The sequence below is a fragment of the Cnephaeus nilssonii genome, assembly GCF_951640355.1.
Source record: "Cnephaeus nilssonii genome assembly, chromosome: 5".
Taxonomy (NCBI): Eukaryota; Metazoa; Chordata; class Mammalia; order Chiroptera; family Vespertilionidae; genus Cnephaeus; species Cnephaeus nilssonii.
Window position 1 is genome coordinate 28900719 of NC_137076.1, and position 14454 is coordinate 28915172.

At 52.2% G+C, this 14454-nt stretch overlaps 1 protein-coding gene across 1 annotated transcript in view; it reads right to left on the reverse strand.

The window, feature by feature from the left end:
* KDM4B (lysine demethylase 4B) overlaps positions 1-14454 on the reverse strand; it is a 133892-nt gene that overhangs the window by 39799 nt on the left and 79639 nt on the right. The window contains exon 9 of the mRNA XM_079771308.1: positions 11986-12123. Coding sequence (XP_079627434.1) covers positions 11986-12123 — 138 coding nt within the window. The remainder of the gene's footprint in view (positions 1-11985; positions 12124-14454) is intronic.

Consider the following 14454-nt stretch of genomic DNA (forward strand, 5'->3'; position numbering starts at 1 on the left):
ATTATTAAATGTGGTTCAATTAAATCATCAACCCAAATAGTATTGACTACAGGGACCCTCTTACTTTCTGATCCGAGCAGCAGCACCAACTCCAGCCCTAAGTCAGGAACCAGACAGGACATCCAGGATGATGCGGGGCCCAGCCCACTGAGACTGCCCTGTGGTACTTGGGGTTGGGGGCCCTACAAACACCAGGGTGGGGGTTGGGACATGAGCCTGTCTCCCAGCTGATGTCTCACTGTCACCTGCAGGGCCATACATCCTAAAGGCCCCCTTCACTCCCTCAGCACTCCCGGGCCCTGGCCATGGAGTTGCAGACCCTGTGACCATTCAGTTCCCAAGACACCTCCACATGTCCTATATCTGTGCTGTTTGATGTGGTCACCACTAGCCTGCATGGCTCTTAACTAGAACTATGGTTGCAACTAAGGCCCAGAATGTTTAATTTTACTTCATTTTAATTAATTTACAGTTAAACGGCTATGCACGCAGCCAGTGTTGGACAGTGCAGCCCTGGCACTGGTCCCTCCTTCTCTCTCTGCTAGCTAAGTGGCCCCACTGTGGCGCCCAGATACTTGTTCCACTCACTTCCCTGCATCTCCCATGTCCCTTCTGCTGCAGTCCCACAGGCCACACCCTAAAACCTAGGTCCAAACTGTCCCTCCTCTCCACCCCACCCCACTCCACATCCATCAGCCAGTCTCACCTCCTTTTTCCCTTCCTCTCAGGGACTTTGCACTTTCTGCCCCTGGTCTGGAATGCTCTCTGGCTCCCATTCCCTGCCCCACCCCCCCATGCTCCCAAAGGGTCAGGGATGAAGAATGCCCCCAAATTCATGCCTCCCAGGGACCTCAGAATGGTACCTGATTTCAAAATAGGGTCTTTGCAGATGTAACTGATTAAGGTGAGGTCCTAATGAATTAGGGTGGGCCCTGAATCCAGTGATGATGTACTTACAAGAGAGGCAGTTACACAGGGAGATGGCCATGTAATGACAGAGGCAAAGATTAAAGAGATGTGTCTACAAGCCAAGGGACACCGAGTACTTCTAGCCACCCCCCAGAAGCTGTGAGAGGGAGGAGGGACGCTTCCTCAGGAGCCCTTGGAGGGAGGATGGCCCTGCCTGACACCTTGCCCTCCAGACAGGAGAAGACAAACTGCTGTGGCCCAGCTCCCCAGGTTATGGCATTTTGTGGCAACGGCCCCAGGACATGAACACACCAGGGTCTCATTGCAGCATCAACCTCCCCTCCTCCCAGCAACACCTGCGGCCTGCTGCCCAGCTCCATCATCCCTTTTGCTCTTTGTGGTTTCTCTCGGGTCAGGAGTCTTTCTGGCACTCCTGCCCCTTATCTGTCTCCTCCTCTGTACCTCATCTGTCTCATTGCATGTCTCCCAGCAGCTGAGCAGTGACTCGCATGATGACTATTGAGTGGGTGGCAAACAACAGGGGTGACAAACATGTTTCTCATGGAACAATCGGGGTAAAGGTTGGGGGTGTATACCTGGCACTACAGCCCACAAAGCGTTAACCAAAGAAAGTGTTAACCACCCAAACATAGGGGCAGAAACCCAGCCAAGAAGGTGGCATCTGCTCTGAGGGCTCACAGACGCAGGCCCCCTGTTTCTGATGTAATTACCAGCTCTGCAGCAGAGACGCCACAACAAACCAGTTCATTAGGAAATCCACTGGAAGCTCTCAGAAGCGCTTCATAAACAAAACAATTAGGTGCCAGCAGGGGCTGCCTTGGTCCTTGGCCCCAGGGCCTGCTTCCCACCACTGCTGACAGACAGCTGGACCCAACAGCCAGGGACCAGGCAAAATCTTGAGGACCTTCGACTGTCACGACACTGATCCCCCAGGAGGCCAGAGCTCCAATGTCACCCTCTTTCCCTTTCTACATAAAGGAAGCCTCATCCCTGTGTCCCTGTCAGCCTCCCCAGGGTTCCCAGGCCTGACCTTGGCTCTTCATGACCTGTCCCCTCCCCTCTCCTGTGCTGACCTGGGGGGCCTGGCCACAGCTGGAAAGCCAAGAAGGTCCTTCTGCCTATCTGTGATCGCCCTCCCACGCCTGCACAGCTGACGATGACAATCGCTATAATAAACCCAGGAGCTCTGAGCCAGGCACTTCCCAAGGACGTTCCCATAACACTCCCAACAGCCCTGCCTGCTCTGAGGACAGAGCCAGGCCCTCGTGCCACAACCCCAGCCCTGGGCCCCTCTTCATCTCTGGGCTCTCCTTTCTTCTGCTGAATGAGACTCCCTCTCCCTCCTCCATCGCCGCCACCTTGAAGGGAGCCCGCCCAGCCTGACCTCGGAATAAACCTCATCCATCACCACATCATTTACTTCGGCCAAGAAACAAACTCTGTCCCCAGCAGGGCAGCCCATGGAAGGTGGGTGAGGGTGAAGGCCCATTCAGGAGGGGAGTCAGGGGGGCTACATCCTCGATCTGCCCATGAAGTACCTCCACCCAGATCACACCCTCATCTAAAAAAGGCTTCTGTCACCTGGAGCTCGCCAGCTAGCAGCGCCAATGGAGGCCTGGGCAGCGAAGAGGAGGATGAGGAAGGAAGAACTTACCCCATAGCCCAAAGAGGCTCACCTGGTGACTTCCCCCAGGGGACACCAGCTGATGTCTGGAACACCTGTGGTTGTCATGACTAGGGGTGATCCTGGCATCAAGTAGGTGGGAGCCAGAGATGCTGCTCAACCCCAACAGTGCCCAGGACAGCCCCACAAAGTGACCTGGCCCCAATGTCAGCAGTGCCAAGGGGAAGAGACCGAGTCTGCATTTTGACTCTCCGGCTCCCAGTTCCACCAGGAAAAGCAGCAAAGCCATGAGGATGAGGAGTGGCAGGCCCACTGACATGAGCAAGCCACACACCAGCCAGCATCCTTCTCCCAGTGCCATATGGCCACGTGCCTGCCAACCCACCAGGGGAGACAGGGAAGTGGCACACAAGAGGAGCAGGTGGCACCCCACGCAGGGCCTGCAAGCTCCCACTCCCAGAGAGACTTGGGTGTGAGGACCAGCATGGATTTCTCAAGCCCTCCCTCTGAGCAAACGGGAAGTCTGAACTCAGCTGCCTGTAACCCGGGGACAACCCCAAACACGGGGACAGGAGTGGAAGAAGAGAGAGGGATTGGGGCCGACAGGAGGTTGGGACGTGTCTGTCACCCACCACAAGAGAGCTGCGAAGTTCAAGGGAGGACAAGGAGCAGAGCAGAGGCCTGTCACAGCGTCGAGCATCCAGCTCTCAAGGAACCACGGTCAGGCGCTGATGCTCTTCAGGACGCACTCAAACCACCGTGAACAGAATTAACAGAAGCCACAGGAGCACGCAAGACGAGACAGAGGCTGGTGTGTTCTCCGATGGGAGGGGGCTGCAATTACACTTGTTATTCTTTGCAATGTGTTCCTGCCTAGACGAATGCGAAGCTTGTCACAGGGGAGCTACACTGGAGGAGGGAGCATATGGAAGAGCAGGAATCTCCTGCAGATCCCAGCCTGGGCCTGAGCCAAGCCCCAAGCCCTGCTGGCCACAGCAACAGGGAGGGAGGTACTGAAAATGAAGGCTGGGGACCACAGGCTCCCACCTCGAGCCCTGCTGGGGCTGGGGCTGGGGCTGGGGCTGGGCCAGGGCTGCAGGCCTCTCTGGAGAAAAGGTGGTTGGTTCTCAGGGAGCCCACCAAGCGATCAAGTCCTGCCCATGCCAAGCCAGTGGTGGTCATAAAGGAGTCCCCAAGACCAGTCCTCCTGTGCATGCTCACTGGGGGCAGCCCTGGTCCTTGCTAGGGGCAGAAAAACATTACTCTCTTGTGTAGAGATGCTGATGCTCTCTACATAAGCAGACATACAGCCAGCCTGTCTATGGTGTTAAAACTAGGGGTACCTAGAAGAATGATGTAAAAGGGTTTGAGTGAGGGGGTGGCAATAATGCCAAAAAGGCAGAGAAACATGCCCTAGGCCAGCCTCAGGGGTCTCCCCACAGTCTCTGGCCCTCCCTGCACTAAGGGAATGGGCTTTAAGCAAACCACTAGGGACAGTGACAGGAAGCTCCAGGGGAAGAACGAGAGGAAAATATATTTCACGTGGCAACTTACTGCAGACCCTGTGCACCGGCCACCGACCCATAAATCAGAGGATCAGGGAGACACAGAAGCGCAGGCGGGCAAGGCAGGCATCTCGGATCCTGGATGCTCAGGGTGCGGGCCCATTTCAGCCTCCTCCACCCCTCTCCACTCACACCCCACCTTCCACTACCTCCCTTTGGGCTCCAGGTTAACAGCCTGGAGCAGGCAGCATCATTACCAAACAGAAGGCACATGTTCTTGGAGGCAGCAGAAACAATTTGGTTCACATGTTACAAGTGATGAGGTTGCTGAACCTCAGGATGGGGTTTCAGGAGAGACTCCCACCCTGGATGTGGGAGTAGAGGGAATGAGGGCCACCCCCAGAAGCCTTGCCCCTCCTCCACACTGAGCAGAAGCCCTCCCTACTTAATGCCTCTAGGGGGAGCTCACGTTTCCAGGGAGGCTGAGTGCTCAGCAGGCAGCGCTCAGACAGCTGGCAGAAAACCAGTTAAGCGCAGCCAGGCTCCTAGCCCTGCAAACTGGGTTTTAAATCTCTCTCGCTCTGTTTAATCCTGCAGTCAACTCCTTCAGCACAGACACTGAGCCTATGATGGAGGGAAGAAGCCTTGTCAGGCTTTGCCCAGCACCACCTACCTAGAAAGCAGCTAAGGCCATGCTCAGCTAATCCAATGTGGCATGCAGCCTTGTAGGACTAATTCAAGTTCAGACCTAAAAATGGTTGGTACGTGCACACTTTATTTTCCCTGAGTGAGAATGCAGCATCCCTTTGATCTCCCTGTTGGTAATTCCACTACAAAGCCAACCATCTGAGCGTGTGCAGGGAATCATTCTCTGAATCAAGCAACTACTCCCCCTGCCCCAGGCTGCTTTAGACACACCAGCCAAGCACTGGACACCCACCAAGAGGAGGCCATTGGCTTGGGAGACACTCAAGGCAGGAGGGTGTCTCCTGGACCCAGCATAGGTGCAGGCCTCCAAGTGGGGTGAGGGATACAGAGGAAGGTCGAGGGTGTTCAGGGTCGGCCCTCTTGCTGCTGTGACCTTGATGCATGTTGGTGACATCAGTAAAGCTGGAGAGAAAGAGACAGAGACAGAGGGAGAGGAAAGGGAGAGGAGCAGAGGGGGTAGGGGCGGGGACAGATACCCAGGGAATGTTGCTCTGAGGAAAGGGACCACTCAAAATAAAACAAAAGCAGCAGCATGTGACCACAGGCAGTGAGGGTGGCTGGTTGTGGGACAGTTCTGCAGCTACTCTGACCTCAGGCCCCATAGAGTCCTTGGGTCCCCAGGGCCTTCCAGCTTTGCACTCTTACCCTCTCCCTGCTGGCAGGCAGTCTCAGCTCATTCTGGGACCCTCCTAAGCACACAGTAGGTGCTCAGTGGGCTGGATTTGCATGTGATGTTCTATGCTTCCCTCGCTCCAGACCAGGACATGGGGGGGAAAGGAAGCCGGGCTCAGAGCAGCGATGGCTAGCCTTCCTATTAGGTCCTCATGATTTTGGCTTGACTTTTAATTCCCATTTTAAAAACAAACCAACAAACAACCACTAATGACAATGACAGAAACAAAACGCTTTCACCTTGAGGGGCTGCAGGGGCTTATAGGGGAAGTACCCATGAAGGGCCAAGATCACTCCAACCTCCCCCAAAGCTACACTAATTTTTTTTTAAGTTGTAGAAAAAGACAGGAACGTATTGAGAATTTGTGAATGTTTTAAAGGCATGCCAAATCCCACCACAGAGACCTAACATCTACCAACATTTGGGCAAATTCCTCTACCCTCACCCCCCACCCCCACCCCCCCACACACACATTTCATGATCCAAAACCTATTTATTCATTCCAAGTACCATATCCATCTTTCCACATCAATATAGCCAATGAACCCATTTTCATGGCTGCATAATATTCCACTGCTTCACCCAATCTGGTCACAGATATAAATTTTCCACTATTAAGATTAATGATGCAATGACTATCCCTAAAACCACTATGCGCTTGCTGAAAGGAAGAACTGCTTCATCAAAGGAGACACACATAGGGGCCCTGTGGAGGTTGTCACCAGCAGCCTACCAAGGGGTCAGGGCTCCACACCCACAGTCCCCAGGGCCTACCGCTCCCAAATGTAAAAAGAAATAATCCCACTGGTGCTTAGTCTGCCTCCTACATAACATATGCTCGAGTGTTTGCAGACGATAGGAGATTTTGCTTGGTGCGCACAGGCATCCACTTGTAGACCTGTCCACACCCTGTGTACCAACCTTTTGTGAGCAGCTTGAGCAGCTTTTGTCCATTTTTTATACTGGGTTATCTTTCTCAATCTGATAAGAACTATTCTGAGTGGTAAGATTTTTTTTTTTCAAAAAAACAGCTTTATCTCAATATGGTAAGAACTAATCTGGGTGGTAGAATTTTCTTAATAGCTTTACTGAAATAGAATTCACACACCCTATAATCCACCTGTCTAAAGCATACAACTCAGGAATGGATCTTCCTGTTCTGAACATGTCACATAAATGGAATCACGCACGATGTGGCCTTTTGTGTCTGGCTCCTCCCACTGAGCATCATGTGTTCAAGGCCCATCCACGTTGTAGTGAGTGTTGGAGCGTCACTCCTTTTAGGCTGAGTGGGTGGCAGAAATCGATGGTCTGTTTTCCTTCTTTCTACTTGCCTTGTTTTCTAATTTTCAACAATGTGTATTCTTAGTTCCACATGTGAGAAAACAAATGATTAGCCAATCACGCAAGAGTGTGAGCTTAAGCTCTTCCAATCAAGAGTAAGGGACAGAGCACGTGGATCAGGAATAAAAACCCGAGTGGACGCCTGCTCAGGGTACGTGCTGCCAGAGTCTGTGTTGGTACGTACCCGTCTGCAGGAGTAAAGATATTTGCCTTGCTGTCTGGCTCCTGAGTATGCTTTGTGTTCTACCAGGACCCCTGATTTTGAGGGCTCACCTTCTTTCTTTCTTTTTTTGTAATTTCTTTATTGATTATCACCTTATTTCTAACATACGTCTCCCATAGGTGATGGGTGAAACTGGCAGAATGCTCCCAACCCCTCCTTGAAGCTGTAAAAATCACCCGGTAATCCCCACCTCCTCCTCTGGGTCCCAGGCTCCCCTCTGCTCGCCAAGCAGACTGGCTTGGGTGCCGAGTCTCTGTAGGAGCCTTTGCTATTTACTGCCCATGATGCATTGGGCAGGGCAGTTTTCCTCATAGATTTCCAGGTGGAGGCCCAGCACCACCCACACTCCACAACAGCCTGGGAAGTGCAGCAATGATGGAAACCTGTGGTCCAGAAACTGTGAGGAAGAGAGCCCGCCCTTTGATTAGGGTGGGTTTTTTGCAGGAGCTGCGAGGCACTGGGTTTGAGTGCATTTGGCTGAAAGAACCTCCATCCAGAAGAAATTCAACTTCGGCTCACTGTTCCCTGTTCTTGCAGCCAGTGGGCCCCTGGGGGTGGATGTCCCCCATTCACTGGTGTGTGTGGGGGTGGGGGGTGAGGGGTGATTTGCAGGTTTGAAAAAAGGTTGGAATCCCAGAATGGGGAGGGGCACTAGCTCTAACATCTAGTTCCTCTAAGAGGAACAGTTCCTAGGGAGAAGGCAAAGCGGTGCTCTGTGGAGTCCTTGTTTCGTTCCCCCAACTCTCCCTGTTGGCCCAGCCTCCCCACTAGAGAAGATGAGCACATGAGACTAATGAAACCCACGATCCCTGGAATGGGGGCGGGGAGTGGAGACTGGGGTAGGAGGATGTCTCTATCCAAGCTCACAAAGGGGGTGGCCTGTTAAGTGAGGTTTCACATCTCTGGCCACAATATCTGGTATCTGTCCTGCTTAAGAGACCTCAAACCCCATGGCTTCAGAACACAGGAGAGAAAATGACTTTCAGTAGGAAAAGGAGGCTCTAAGCCCCAAACATGATGTCCTGGGAGATGCCCTTAGCAGGAATCTGGAAAGAAACTACACTGAGCTTGACACCCCAGTGTCAGAGTCCACAGATACCGCTGGACAACCACCCACTGCCTGAAAAGAGAAAGAGGAAACCTGGAAGTCCAGCTAGACAGGGGTCTCAACAGGGGCTAATCCTACCCCCAAGAGACCCTGGGCCATGTCTGGGCACATCTGTGGTTGTCATGACTGGAGGTGCTCCTGGCATGGCATGGGTGGGGGCCAGGGATCCTGCACAACCCCCCAGTGTCCAGGACAGCCCTAAATGTCCACTGTGATGAGGAGGGACCCTAGATTGGACCAACAAGCCAGAGTCTGAGAGACTGGGGACACTCGTGAAGGCATAGTCCCACACACAGTGCTCTTGTATATCTTTTGCCATTTTATATTAAGACAACTCCAAGAAAGGGCGTCCTTTTCATAGACAGAAAAGCTCAGGTATTCCAAAGATCACAGGCTGTGAAAGTGGCAGGCCTGAGTGCCCTGAGGTGGGGACACAACAGGACACCCCTACTAGAGGGAGGCTGGGCAGTACAGGCAGCCATGCATTTTCTTCCCATGCACAGATGGGTAATGAGGGTGAATGTCAGTAAAGTGGCTCAGAAAGGAAACCATCTGGAAGAGAAACACCATCTCAACTAGACAATGGACAGAGCCAGTCAGTGTTCTGTGTTTGTGCTGCAGTGAGAGGGTGGAGAGAGAATACACCCCAGGCAGCCTTCAGCTGCAAACAGGACCCAAAGGAGCTCCCTCAGAGGGCCTCTGGTGACAGGCTGTAAGCTCTCTTCTCCAGGGCTTTATGGCCAGAAGGAACCGAGGAGCCTCTCTGCCCTGCAGTCAGGAGGTCGGGTGGGTGATGCTCTGCAGGTGGCAGCTGTAGCATCAGCATTTGGCATATTCTGCTGAATGGCCACACTACTGGCACCCTCTTGGACCCATCCGGAGCCTCCCAAGGCAGTGATTTTGGCTCTGGGAATGCAGGAGGTTCAGCCCTAAGTGGCTGGAGCCAGAACTGGCAGGAAAGGCCCACACCAAGTGGCAAATATTTTCAGCTTTGCAGGCCAGTCTCTGTTGCAACTACTCAACTCCACCGTTGCAGGTAAAAGCAGCCACAGACAACAGGTCAACACCTGAGCGAGGGTGGGCACCCATAAAACTTTATTTATGAAGGTGAAATTTCAGTTTCATCTAATTGCATGTCGCATATTCTTTTGATTCCCCTCTACTCTTTAAAAATGTAAAAATCATTCTCAGTTTGCAGCCCATACAAAAGTAGTCAGCCTACCAATTTCTGCTCTGGAAGGAGATACCTGAAACTCACACAGGCCGGGTAAATGTGAGAGTCTGGCTTTTAATGTGTTGGCACAGGCAGAATGACAGAAAAGGGGCAATAGAGGGCAGGAGCTTGAAGAAGGTAACAAACCAACACGTAAAACAGTCCCTAGTATCTGGGAAGCGAAAATTCTCCCCTGGGTTATGTTCTGATGAAGATGCTAGAAGGAACTGGCCCAAAACGTAGATGGAGTGGGGCAGCTCAGGCCGGCTTACAGGAAAAGGAGTTGTGGGATCCTCCCCACTCCCTAAAATCTAGCTAAGGACCCGCAGGTCCCTGTGCACCATCTGACCTGAATGATTGCCCTGCCTCTCCCTGGTCCTGCCTCTGACGTGCCTTAGCTTTTTATCAGTAAGACCAGGCACTTCGGTGGACTCTGTAGCCTGGACTAGTTATGGGGGCAGCAGAGCTTGCAAGAGTCAGGAACTGTCACCCCAAAGACTGAGAGGTGGCATCCAAGACTGCCATGCAGAGACGCCCAGTGGCCAATGGTCATTTCCTGGCTGAACCCCTTGCCTTCCTGCCGCAGGGGCCTGGGCAGCTCGGCCAGCTCTTCGAGGGAGCCCCGCATGGCTCCTGAACGCTCACCTTGAACCCTGGCTTGCTCTGAGCACCAAGTGCCACTTGTTCAGTAATTTCACGCTACGCCGCTTGGCAATGTAAGCGTGGAGGCCCAATCTAAGGCTGTACTTCCCAAATGTCGCTTGTGAACACATGGCTGAACCTAAAATAGCTTTTAATATCTAGGCAGTCCCCGGCCCCGCTCAGTTTCGGCTCTGATAGCCTCTCCAGGAAAAGCCTGGCCCCGGGCTCTTGGTTCCACCGCAGCTCCCACTGCGGCAGGAAGTCACGGCACACACGGGTCCTGAGGATTCTCTCTTCCTTGAGTCTTACCATGTAATTCAAACAACCAAACCACACGCCCCGGATATTTACTCCTTTAGATCAAACAGGCAAATCCTGACGATTATATGTCTCCTCTTTTAGTGACACCCAGCGTCCCCACCTGTGACAATCCCATCATGATTTTCTGCCCATTTCCTTTTCTAAACTGCACTGAAATAGGAAAGCTAGAGAAACAGATAATTAGAAAAATAAAGGCTAGCCAATTTGTTTAGAACAGCACTGCCCAATAGAAATAGAACACAAGCCACCTTTGTAACCTCAATGTTTCTGGTTGCCACATTCAAAAAGTGAAAAGAAATAGGTGACATTCACTTTAATGATATATTTTGTATAACCTAACTAAGCTATGCAAAAGTATCAGTCTACATAACCAATATACATAGATTTTTGGTGAGATATTTCCTGTTCTTTGTTAAACACTGTACATGTGTTACACTCACAGCTCATCTCCATGCAAATGGGCCATATCTCAAGGCTACCACACCCGCGTGTGGCCACTGACCATGGTCTGAACATCACTGCTTAGACCCTCTTTGCAAAGGTCTGAGGTCTAGAAAATGCTACATGAGTCAGGGTCTAGGGCCCAGGTACACTTCCTCCACACTGACCCCACCATTTGTCCTGACCCTGGGCCTTGACTGGGAACAACTAAGCGATTGTGCATTAGGCTCCAATGTGGAAGGCTGGCAGGAAATGCCCCGTTTTCATCCTGTATGAGGCTAGCTGGAGGAGCTTCTGTTCCATGTGCCCCAGGGCCAGAGCGGGACACCCACAAGTGGCTGGACCTGCCTTTGCCATGGAGAGAGAGGGCCATCGGGGCCGAAGCCCATGAGCTGGAGAAGATAAACCTGAGTAAACCTAATGGGAGAAGCCTGCCTGCCATCTTCCTCTGTGGCAGGCGGGATAGGCATTGAGGGCTGCAGTAACAGTCCTGGGAGGAAGGCCCCTGGTACTGGCAGCTGGGAGAGGGCTGGGCCTGCTGCCAGCCTGACAGTCCTCTTTCCTGCTTCTCCCTCCAAGATTCCACCATCCCCCAGATGACTGGGTAGGCCTGCAGTTCATTAGCCCTGTATGCATCCTGTCACCTGGATCTCCAAAGCCACTTTAAGCCTCCATGGGAGAGAAGCAAGAGGAAGGAGATGAGGCAGACATGACCCAGCCTCACACCCAGCAACTCCATGGACTTGCCATAGCACCCTCCATGCTATCAATCAAAACCACAAAGACAGAAGCACTCAGAGCTGAGGGAATCTGAGAACAAGCACTCAGTTCAGATGTCACATCTTTTGGCCAATAATCCACGCTTAGAGACCAGGAATGGCAAATTACTGGGGGTGGGGGTGGGGGGTGGGAAGGATCAAAGGAGTCTCCTCACCTTTCAGTATCCTCCAGGGGCAGCAATGCAGCAGGCAGCCCTCAGGCCCAGAGGGTGTGGGGTCTGCAGGAGACGGGGGTCCCCGACTCTAGGCTTGCCCAGACCCTATTTGCCACATGTCCACCCATCCCACTCATGCCTTGTCCCCATTTCTCCAGGTGACAAATGTTCTGGGAACAAGTTCACTGTGATCTCAGAAACAGACCCTGATGGAAAGTTTAGGCTCCCAGCCAGTGGGTGCATAGACCTAGGCCCAAGAGAGGTGGCTGGAAGGGACTGGACCCCTTTTTAGTCTTTCATGGCATCTGAGGGCACTTACCTGAGTGGCCACCTTGCCATAATCAATCCACCGCAGGGTGGCAAAATTGGTCGACTCAGCACAATTGAATCCGTGGTTGAAGCCAGCATGGTAGCCATAAGGAAAGGTGATCATGAACTCCCCGGCCTCCTGCGTGATCTGAGGAAAAAGAGTCCAACAGGTGAGGGTAAGGACCAGAATTAGAGGGAAGAGGATTTCATGCATGGCTCACCTGCCAGAAGCAACGCCTGGCCTGGAGCAGGGACAGGCTGGTGACAAAGGCCACCGGGAGCCACCGAGGAACACAGAAGGAGGATGTGGGCTCCAGGAGTTCCCCAAAAGTGCCAGAGAGCCTGACTTTGGGAGTCAATGGAGTCTACCAAGTGAAAGGTGGCTCTACCTAATTTCACAGGCTCCAGCCAATTTCCCATGGGGCTGATAAAGTAGGGATGACGGTGGCCAGGTCAATGGCTCACTACCAGCCCCTGCTCACCATAGCCCAGCTGAAGCTCCAAGGTGACAGCACAGTTAGCACTCCGCAGAGGGGTGAACTGGAGATACAGAGGGACTGCTAGATGCTACCATTCTAGGCACTTCTCCCTTTTGTTGAGGAGTGGGGTCTCCAGTTTTGGAGGGAAGTGGCCATGTCACACCTCCTGTCCACTGTGAGACATTCCCATACATGAGGGGCAGACGGCACTGATGGCAGCTGCAGAACCTCTGAGCACAGGACGGGTGTACACGCAGTACCTTGTCCTTTCCCTAAAATGACCTAAGTCCCCTCACCATCATAAGCACAGAATCTGTCCTTTTTATTCCAAGAGGTGGGTCCTTCTAGATACAAAACACATCAGCATGTGGAAGAAAACAATGTCAAGGTCAGAGCTCTGAAGAGAGAGCTGATGTTTCTCAATCTATTCAAATAGTCTGGACAACCAGACACTGAAACAGAGACTCTAAAACCAGGACTGGGCATGACTGACAGGATGGGGCCCATAATACCCCCAGATTGATGCTTCTGAAACCACCACCTGAAAGCCCGGAGGAAAATGGGGGGGCTGCAGCCTCAACCCCCATCCAGGGAGGGGACACTTTCCATGACCACACTGACCACTCTCTAGGACTCGTGAAGTCGGGCTGCTGGCCTAATCCATAGTTGTGAAGCTGAGGCTGGTGGCCTGGGAGAAACTCTCTCTGAAGTCGGGCCTATCTATTCCTTGATTTATATAGTCAGTAGAAGGCATAGACCACAGGTTGTGCAGAATCTGAGTAACCACCACCCCAGACAGAAAGAGACCATTTCTGGTACCGTGGGAACTGAAGGACCTCAGTACATTCACACCAGTGTGCTTTCTGCCACCATGGATTATGTTTCTCTCTAGGGTTTCATGGAATCAGACGGTCTGTACTCCTGTGTCTGGCTTCTTTGCTCTTCGAGATTCATTCAGTGCGTGTGCACACGAGTCTTCTAAAGGGAATTCTGTCGTGGAGATGTGTCACTATTACCCATTCTCCTGTGTACAGATTTTGGAACTCTGGTGAATAGAGTTGCTGGGCCAGTCTCCTTGCAGCATGTGTTTGCATTTCTTTTGAATAAATAGACCAGAAGTGCGCGGGGTGGGGGGGGGGGTTTCAGGGTCTCAAGTTGGGTGCATGGCCACATCTCCAAGAAACTGCTGTTTTTCTACAGTGGCTGCCCATTTGCACCCCTAATGGTGGTGAGTGAGAGTACCTTGTGCTCCCCTCTCAGCATTTGGGCATGTGCAGTGGGATCTCCTTGGCTTTGGTCATCTTTCTCCGAAATCCACAGAATGTCACACCATGTCGGTTTGTACAAACTTCTGCAGTCTGTTCAAGCCTTTCACCCCTCTCTATTTATCTCATGGTTCATCTTTTTATTGTTGATTTGTCGGCGTTCTCAGGCCTGCTGATCTTTACTTATTCCCCCAGAGAGATGAGAGAAATCACTGGATTCGTTTAAGTACCAGTGAGACATCAAACCCTGGTGCGGGGAGAATGGGCAGCAGGAAGGGGGGGGGGGGGGGGGTAAGACTTCCAGAAGCCAACCACAGAGTCAAAAATCAATCAAAACTGACACAGCCTGGAGAAAAGCCAGCCCTTCAGAACACTAAGATATTTTTCTTTTCAAATAATAAATTGCACCAATCAAGGAAAGTCAGTGTGCATTAAGTTATATTTTTAAATTCCTGTCCAAGTGACAGCCGAGAGCAGGGAATGAAGCATGAAGCAGGGGATGGGGGGAGAGAACACTCACGGGTCCCCAAGGTCCTAGCTACCCCATCCACAGCAAGGGTTCTCTGGGCTGCTTCTGCAGCAGGATTTAGAGCTTTGCTTTTTTAAAAATGCAATTACTAATTTCCTTATTTTATTTAAGCTGACCCTGGAAAGTGCTGTCTCACTTTTCCTCCACCGCCAACTTGCATACTCCCCTTCTCTCCACCAGGGCATGGCACTGTGTGGTCGGAGCAC